Source organism: Amblyomma mixtum, chromosome 5, assembly GCF_055824585.1.
Source record: "Amblyomma mixtum isolate Tamu chromosome 5, ASM5582458v1, whole genome shotgun sequence".
NCBI classification, from domain to species: domain Eukaryota; kingdom Metazoa; phylum Arthropoda; class Arachnida; order Ixodida; family Ixodidae; genus Amblyomma; species Amblyomma mixtum.
In genome coordinates, this window is record NC_143016.1 from 22,022,988 (window position 1) to 22,031,907 (window position 8,920).

The 8,920-nt window shown below is 50.5% G+C and overlaps 1 protein-coding gene across 1 annotated transcript; it reads right to left on the reverse strand.

Moving 5' to 3' along the window:
- Positions 1–925: 925 nt before the first annotated feature.
- Positions 926–8,492, reverse strand: LOC149341518 (uncharacterized). Its single transcript, XM_089543614.1, has 2 exons — positions 8,127–8,492; positions 926–1,329 (listed from the first exon to the last, which is right to left on the reverse strand). Exons 1-2 carry the CDS (start codon positions 8,343–8,345, stop codon positions 1,012–1,014), a joined length of 537 nt encoding a protein of 178 aa, XP_089399740.1. The 5' UTR covers positions 8,346–8,492; the 3' UTR covers positions 926–1,011.
- Between the last annotated feature and the right edge of the window lie 428 nt (positions 8,493–8,920).

The window sequence follows — 8,920 nt, forward strand, 5'->3', positions numbered from 1 at the left end:
GTCTGCGACTCGGGTCGTGTTTGTTTTCTCGCTGTTTAATCAATGACTTTCACGCACGAATGCTAGCGCCATTGTTGGTAGTCGTGTGCAAGTTTTCAACGCAGATGCGTACGACATTCTCCTGTGATAGACAGCCAGCGATGTTGACGTTAGCTCAGCGCTCGAAGCTACGCTTAGTAAGGCATCTAGCGTACGGGATAAAATTCGCACAATCCAGCGTACGCCCATACCACATGTCTTTTTTTTTTTCGTGCACAGTGACATCAGCTGGCAACATTCTGCCTTTGAAGTGAACGAATAAAACTGCGCCACGAGAACGGAACGAAAGACACACATAAGCACAGACAAGGCGCAGACTTCCAACTGATTTTATTTATGAAAACAACTAGCTTATAAGGCCTATGAACATTTTCGTCCCGTTCTCTTTGTGCAGTTTCACTCGTTCGCTGCACATCAAAGCATCCTAGCTCTGCCTTTGGTTGTTCTCGAGATCATGGTCGTGTGCGTTCACTCGTATACTTACTCACAGCTGTTTATCCTAAAAATAATGCTCAAATACCGGTAGCAATAATAATTTTTTCTTCTTGTAAATTTCAGCATGCACAAAGAGTGCAGAAAGCAGTCTTCTCATTTGTCGCAAAGCTAGAAAACATCTACGGCTTTTTTCAAAATGTCTCCACTCATAAACCACGAGAAATGCGGCTCTAAATCCTTGCATTTTAGATCACGTGCGTATATTTTTGTTTTCTGCAATACTGACCACAAATAAAAAGAATGCGGAGAAAAAATCGTTAAGGTTGTTTCTAATGAAACTATAAACCACATTGGAACAAGACGTTCCATTCTGGTGCGCATCATCTCCGGTCTATTATACGCTGCCTCTTGATCTTGTGATCGTGAGGCGAAATAAGACAAAAGGTGGGAATATCTGAAAGGAACGCAATTCTGACAGTGCTTTCTAGCTGCTTTAATTGGCGTAATAACGTATTCTTTTCCATTTTGTCCGCGCGTTCAAGTTACATCGCTCGTTCCGCTGTCCTCCGCCCCGTCGTCGTTGGCGCCGCGACACGCTTCGACGTCCCGCGTGGGGTAGTTGTTGAGCAGGTTGACGAGCGAGATGGAGGCCCAGTTTTCGCGGTTGAATCTGGACGCCATGCCGATGGGTGACAGGCGCAGTGTGCGGAGGCCGTCGGCCGCGTTTCCGCCGGCGATCCTCGCGTAGCCCCCGCGGCGGCGCTCCTGGCTGCTGCTGCCGCCCTGGCTGTTGTGGCAAGCGTAACAGGACAAGCCCAGCACCAGCGCGGAGATGGTGGCCACCGTCACCAGCACCTGCAAGCCGCGCACAAAGCCCAACGAAATTCATCTTCATGACAGCATCGCAAAATACGAGAGAGCGAGCGAAAAAATGAATTCGGCGCTCCCCTTTTAAAAATCTAAAGTCTAAAAAGTATATAGTCTATAAAGTTATAGTCTATAAGGTAAAGTTATATAGTTATGGTCTATAAAGTCTATACTTATAGTCTATAGATCTCTAATAGACTCTATTGTCTTCCTATAGAGATTTCTTTTTGTCTATTCATAATTGAAACAGAGTTCGCGCCAGTTGCGATTTTCCCCAGCGGCGGTTGAGCCCGGCGGCGGGGACTCCGTTCTAAGCATCCCCACGCGCGACACCCCCCCCCCCCCCCCCCCTCCTCACGCACACACTTCTCGCTGTCTGGTCTCCGACGGTGAGAAAGCAGTTGTCTGGCCAGTGACCTCCTGTACGCGGAATTCCGGCTCGGGCGTCTGCGAGGCCAGCCGGGGCTCGGCGCGGGACGTTTCGGCGCGATAGTTTACGTTTCGTCGCCGCCTCTGATTCGTCGGTCCCGGACCCCGGGCTGTCTGGGGATGGTGAGGGAGAGAGGGGGACACTACGGGGGGACTGTGGAAAGTGACGGAGAGCAGTCGAGGTGGAGATCTTGGATGTGGCGGTGTGCTGGCTAACCGCGCGCGTGTGTGAAGTGTCAGCCGAGAGGTGGTCGGCTCGTCGCGAAGTGTCTGGGCAACGAGTAGCGACTCCGGGGACCCGACATCGACACCCCGACGCCTATACCCGAACAGCTAAGCCCCCGCCACTCCCACATTTACGAACTATACCCTAAATTCTTTCCTTTAAAAGTGCCTTGTATTTGTATTTCCCCTCGCCTGTCATATTTGATACTGTGTGTCAAATCTAAAATTTGTTCCGTCTGTCCTGTGTTTACGCTGTGTTATTCTTGATGAATTGGTGAAAGTGTTGTTCTCTTTGTTAATTAAATTCTATTCGCTCCCATTCCCGACTCCTGTGTCGTGCCTCCGGTCAGCGGCTGGTCAGGCGTGTACCTATCGCCGGTTATAGCCACTCGGTCCTGCTTAAGATCTGGCACCTGGGTGGAGGTGTTTGGCTCTCCTCCCCTAGAATTGGTAACAGAGAGTGTGGAGCCCACTGGTGGCGTGCTCCCACTTCGTGACAATAGTCTATAGCCTTTCTATAGACAAGTCTATTAAAAGTGTATGATCACAAATCTATAGATTGTGTATAGGCTTTCTAGAGAATTTGTATTGACTGTTCTCTAGGATTTGTCTGTAGAGAGTCTATAGACTTTAAGAGAGAAGTCTATGGCTGTCTGTAAAGTGTCTAAAATTTTTTGTAAGGGTCTATAACCATGCATGCTTCTACCATGCGAGTGAAAAGTTGCGTCGCAGGTGATTAGATATCCCTAGGAAGTGCAAAAATTGTACCAGGGACGTCCTATGCATAAATTTATGGCCGCAATTGCTGTGTGGCCCTCGGAGGTCCCTTTATGTCTGTACGGGACTTCACAAGATCTGTAAGGGTCTCATCGTATGTTGGGTCTGTATATATTGTTTTTCTTCGCTCTGTCAAGTTTTTATATAGCACAGATATTACTTGCTACGAAGGAGAAGTTGTGCCCTCACCGGAGGGGGCAGGTAATGCATTAAGGAACATGCACATTACGTATGGTTTCTTCGCTTTCATTACCATTCACTGACACGCTACACACCACTGCCTTCAATCGGCATGAAATAGCTATATCGCTCAAGAAACTACCCGTTTGCATTACACAAAGGCTTGAAGGAAAATGAGACCCGTGTTCTCACACCACGAGTCAGTATAGACCTCACCACTCAGCTCCAAGGCTATGCAACAACACACAACAACAAGCACACCGGCAGATCGTGGGGATCGTTCAATGCTTCAAGTCTGTGTCATAAATTGAGAAAAACAACGACCTTTAAAAATTATTTTCCCCTTTGTTTAACACGATGTGTAAAACAGGCCGCCAGCCGCTTTCTCCCTCTCTCTCCCTTTAATCCCTCTCCGCCTGTGCTCGAATCACTAAAGGCCCCCCTTCGATGGAGTCATACTCGCACTGAGTACGGTCGTTAATCTGCGGAGGACATATGCAGTGAAACCGCCGTAGTATCTGTAAACAGGTAATGCGACAAAAAGAAAATACTTCTACGCGCCGAAGCCATGTGAACTACAAATTACGCGATAGGAGAAAGATCCAAATGAGTTTCGTGTACTGAAATTTCAGTTCCTATGCGTCTCCGCGTGAAATCCACCTACACTTTGCGTGCAGATGTAATTCCACGAATTTAAGAGGTTCAACTGAGCTTTGAAGATAGACGAGAAGATCACTGATAGTACTAACCGGACTTTATACAGTAAAAGCTGTACTTGCGACATCCGGTTGGCGCGTATGAGCGCCGGCCCTTTCTCCTTTCTCTTCGGCACTGTTGAGCGCATTTTGGAGGCGAATTTTTTTTTTTTTTCATTGTAATGTGTGACCTAAATTATTCCTAAGCCCTTCAACTACAGCGCACCTTTCTCTTTCATTCCCTTCTCTATCCCTTCCCTCACTTTGAGGTTTAAGTGTCCACCGAGAAGTGAGGTACTTATTGCTTCTTTCCTGAAAAAAAAAAGAATACGCTGTGATAACTTGATTGCAAAACAGAGGAAGGCGGGGCAAGGGCGTCCGCAGAATTTTTTGCAGGGGGGGGGGGCCCGTTGGTGCCCCGGGGGGGGGGGGGGGGGGGGGTATGTTCGTAGCAGAAAGGCGCTATTTGCGGAGTAAATTTATTTATTTATATATAAATAAAAATTAAACAAAATGCACAAATGAAAGAAAAATTACAAACAGCAAATTAAAGCGCGGCTAGGAGAGGTACATTGGAGTTTACCAACGAAGAAACAACTAAAATTAATAAAAATGCAAAAAGATGCTATATCACTTCGTGGAGAAGAGTGCTCAGTCTTGCTGCATACGGGTTCTCGACTCACCCGGATTGATGACCAGCACACAGCACAATATGTTCACAAACACGCAACTACAGTCACTCAGTCAGTCTTCCTTGAACAGCAACTGTAGGCGCCTCGGATTTTTCTGGGCGAATTGCGTAATTACACGTGTGATAAATTCACTTCTGTGCTTCATTAGACGCTCTCGGTGCACACTCATCATACACATTGATTGGAAAAACTGTTGAACGCGTACGTTGAAAACAAAAGATGACTATATATACAACGAAAACTTATTTACAAGATAAATGCACGCTCGCAGCTTCATACACCTCGCTCCATCTTGCTTGCGCATCCGCACAGTCGAGCAACCGCACACACACTGCTCTCCGCTCGTCGTTTTCTCGTCCGCTGTCTTGGTTGTTCTCAGCTTCGCTGACAACCGGCCACTAAAAACACCCAAGCACAAACACAGAGGCGCGCACACGTGCAAGGGCTTACTTGCCGCAGTATCCCCGAATGCGCACTTTGGGGGTGAAAGGAACGCCGCGGAACTTCCGAGGGGAAGGGACACTCGCCACTCCAGTCGGAAAATTTGTTTTTGTGTTTTTATGGGGTTCAGAGCCCCAAAACGACTCAGGCTATGAGGGATGGAGTAGTACAGAGTTCCGGGTAATGTCGACCACCTGGGTCTCTTTACCATGCACTGACACGCACAGTACATGGGCGCTGTTGTGATTTGAGGCCCAGCCAGAGGTGACAGGCGAGCCAGGCAGGCGCCATCGGGCTGCGTTGACCAAAGGCGCTGGTTTTCGCAGAAGACGCAAAGAACGCTGGTGTGGGGGCGCCTCGGGAGACTGCGTCGCCGTGAACAAAAGCAGCTAATCCCCTTTGCCGGAGATTCTCAAAAGCGGCGCTTCTACCGAACTGCGCTACCCGTGGATCGGAGGAGACAGCGAGCGGCGGCGGCGCCAACTCATCGCCTGCTTGCCCCTGAGCAGCCCGACAAAGCGGGGGTGGACACGGCTGATTTTACCTTCCCTCCTTAAGAATTCATCGGTGACCGGCGTAACGATAGGCGAAAACAAGATGCCCCGTGCACTGTCTGCCTCCGTGTCGCTATCTCTCTAGAGATCAAAGAAACAGACACCCATCTCAAGGCGGCTCGAAACACATGCTCGCCGGTGCCGCTGTATGTCTGGAACAGGTCGCCCTTCAGTAGAGCTAACGATGGCGTGGTTTGAAAACGGCGGAACGACGCACGTCCGGACGCGGCATTTCGCAGATGTGACCATGCGGGGCTGCTTTTACCCTTTTGACTGAGCGCACCACCGCCCCTGGCGTGCGGCCATCACTCACGGTTCGAGTGAGTGATTTTCCAGGGGGGTGCAGCCGCCCCCCCTTGCCCCCCCCTCCGGACGCCCATGGGCGGGAGTGAAGATTGTGAGGAAAGGGCAAGGCCGTTGTCAGAAGGAAAGGAGCCCTGGTACCCAAAAGCGCCGTGCCCAAAGTCATGCATACCCTAACGACCCATCAGCATCCTTACGCCATTCCCGGCATGCCAATCATCTCCCACCCCACTCCATTGGTGAAGGAGGAGGAGGTTTTCGGTTCAGGGCAACGGCCCAGCCCAGACACGGGAGGTGTCCAGCCATCCAGCGCGGTGACTGAGTGGTCAGGGTGCTCTGCTACTGAGTCGTAGAACCCGGGTTTCGGACCCCGACCGCGGCGGCCGTGTTTTGATGGAGGAGCAACGCAAAAGGCGCCCGTGTGCTGTGCGATGTGAATGCACGTTAAAGATCCCCAGGGGGTCGAAATTATTCCGGAGACCTCCACTACGGCACCTCTTTCTCTCTTTCTTCTTTCATTCCAACCTTCCTCCCTTTCCTCACAGCGCGGTTGAGGTGTCCGCCGAGATATGAGACAGTTACTGCGCCATTTCCTTTAATCGAAAAGCCACAATTATTAGCTGTCGTACGATGATGACGCGCTCGAGGGTGTTGCAACTAAACGAGATTAGCCTGGATCACCACCGTGACAGCAAGCCGACGGAGCAGCCGAACCTTCTTTGCACCTGGAGTGTCAAGAAGGACCACCGTTTCCTGAGTGTGGCGCATATTGTAACTCAGATTGCACCTCCAGATAATCTGCATCTCCAGATAATCCAGACACCACAAATCTACAAACTTTTCCTCGCTGAGGTGACGCTGGTCGCGGCGCAAGCGCAACCAGACCTCTTTCCGTACCCTTGCGAGCGCTTCATGAAGGCCCGGTTACTGCGACTATAAGCAGCGGCACATCTTGCCAACCAAACTTGTTAGAACCACGCGACAAGCAAAATGACAAACTGCTTAACGACATGACCTCTGAAACGGCAACGGGTAGAGAGTCTGATACAGCACGCCTGGAAGTCTAAACAAGACAGCCACGCAACGCAAATTGGAGGGTTCCTTGAATCAGACGTTGTGAGAAGAGGTGCGCGGTGTCCTCTCGGCCGCCACAAAACGGGCAGTCTGGATGCAGCTAGCTCGTGTGAACGCCTTGCTGAGGATGGGGGCAAACCACTTGAAAGAGACGTATGAATTACGCCCTGCTGGCATCCAAACAGTTTGCCAGGATCGAATTTTAACTTGGACGCTACTGGGAGAGATCCCTATACCAAGGTGAAAGAGCGGGCTTTAAGATGTCTGCAAATCTTTTAACGGAGTCGTGAGTATGTTAACATCTGCTTGGGAGGCGAGAGCCCGCAAACGGGCGGCGGGTGCTAACGTGCTGCACGACAGGATCGCGCGAATCATCATCATCATCATCATTTATTGAACCCTTAAAGATCCCGTCTGGGACATTACATAAGGGGGGGGGGGGGCGGAAGACAGTGATGTGAAACAGTCATACAAAAGCATGTAAGCATAGAAAAGCATAACAAGAGCACAAAAATAACAAGAATAACAAATTTGACGTGAAATTAGCGTCAGGTGATTCAAGTAGAACAGAATATATATGGCAAAGCAGTAGTATATAAATTACACATATGAGATATGAAGGTAGCGTTGTTACAGGCATGGTAACCATAGGGTTTTTTTAGACACCATGACCCCTAAACATACGGGAACCGCACTCAGTCCCTTCAGCACATTTCACAGTTTCTTCAGAGCTGTTCAAAGCTATTGAAGGACAACGGTTTCTTCATTAATATTCGTAGCCAGAACCTGCCTGTGCTACTAGGCGTGCACAGTGATTATCGACAGTTGCGAGTAAAATAGATTAGCGCTAGTGACGTGCCACCGGAGCAGCCGATATCAACGCTCGGCGCTGCGGTTACGAACAGGCTGGTAACAAAAGGGTTAGGCGTGTTGGCAAAGCCCGGCACAGGCGCCAGCCGCGCGGTGCGATTTTCGCCTCTTCGCTGGCGTCATTGTACTAATCTTTTTTTACTCGCAACTGTTCCTATTCGACAATGTACAACTCGACTGCTGCATCGCTGCAAAACTCTTCAGTTTCACTCAGCATATTATTACGGGAATTAACTGAGCAAAAGGTGCAACAGTCCGCAGTCAGGGAGCACGCACAAGCCACGCCAGCACTAGCTGTAACGCCGTCGTCGTCGTCGACAGCACCGCTACAATACAACGCTCTAGTCATATCGTAACGCTGCATATCGTAACAGTATGCTGTGTACAAACATAATTATCTATGTCTTGTGGCCAGGCTATTCGTCTTAATTTGAACGTTGGTCTTCGGTATGTACAGCGTTATAGATCAAGGGACTGGAATATCAGTGAGTGAGGGCCAGGCGCAGGTGGCACGATGGCATGTACTAGCGATCGTGTGGCCGCACCTGCAATGCGGTCATCAGGTCGGGCCAGCGTATCTTCCCGCCTGGTTCTTCCCGCTTCTCCAACGCCACCTGAGGCAGCGCGGACTGGGCTACCAGGTGCTTGGCCGGTCGGGCTGCGCGCAGCGGCAGCGTCGTCGCCTCGTTCGGCAACGGCTCGTTGCTGGACGTCATGAGCGTCGTGAGCGCGGCCAGCGTGGTCATCCACCTTCGGGGCACCATGTCCGCGGGCGCCGGCGCAGCCAGGGCATGGCCCTCCCCGCCACCACGCTGATCACCGCCGACGACGCTGCCCGGCCATGCAGGCGTCTGCCTCCATCCTCGTCGTTGTCTTCTTCATCTCACTGCTGGGTTTTCTAGGCGCTTCCAGACCAGCTCGCCGAACCGACTATGGGGATCACGGGGTTCAAACGGACGTGTCTGCTGAAGTACACTGCAGGCTGAGGACAAACTATTGTTTTCGGGCAGGTGCCTGAGCCCACTGAGGGTAATGTGGCGACCATAGACAGGAATAAATGGAAAGGAAATAAACACTCAAAGGAAAGGAAATAACCTTATCCTTGCGACTCACATCGCAGCCACTTCAGTGCCTGCGGCATATTCGGTTTGACCTGGCCCTCTTGATGCCGGCCGTTGGAATAACACTGTGTATGCAGGATCAGGGGCGGATTTGTGGGGGGCGGAACCACATCACACCTCAGACGAGAAAATAGGAAAATCATGCTGAACTGCATTGTTCCGACAAAAACATGGACAGACGATTACGATAGTCGGTAATGCGAAATTTGAGCGCAGCT

Excerpts from the sequence above, each read along its gene's own strand:
- LOC149341518 (XM_089543614.1), bottom strand. The coding sequence starts at position 8,345 with ATGGTGCCCCGAAGGTGGATGACCACGCTGGCCGCGCTCACGACGCTC. Across the intron at positions 1,330-8,126 it reads ACCTGATGACCGCATTGCAG|GTGCTGGTGACGGTGGCCAC; the intron begins GTGCGGCCACAC and ends CGCGGCTTGCAG.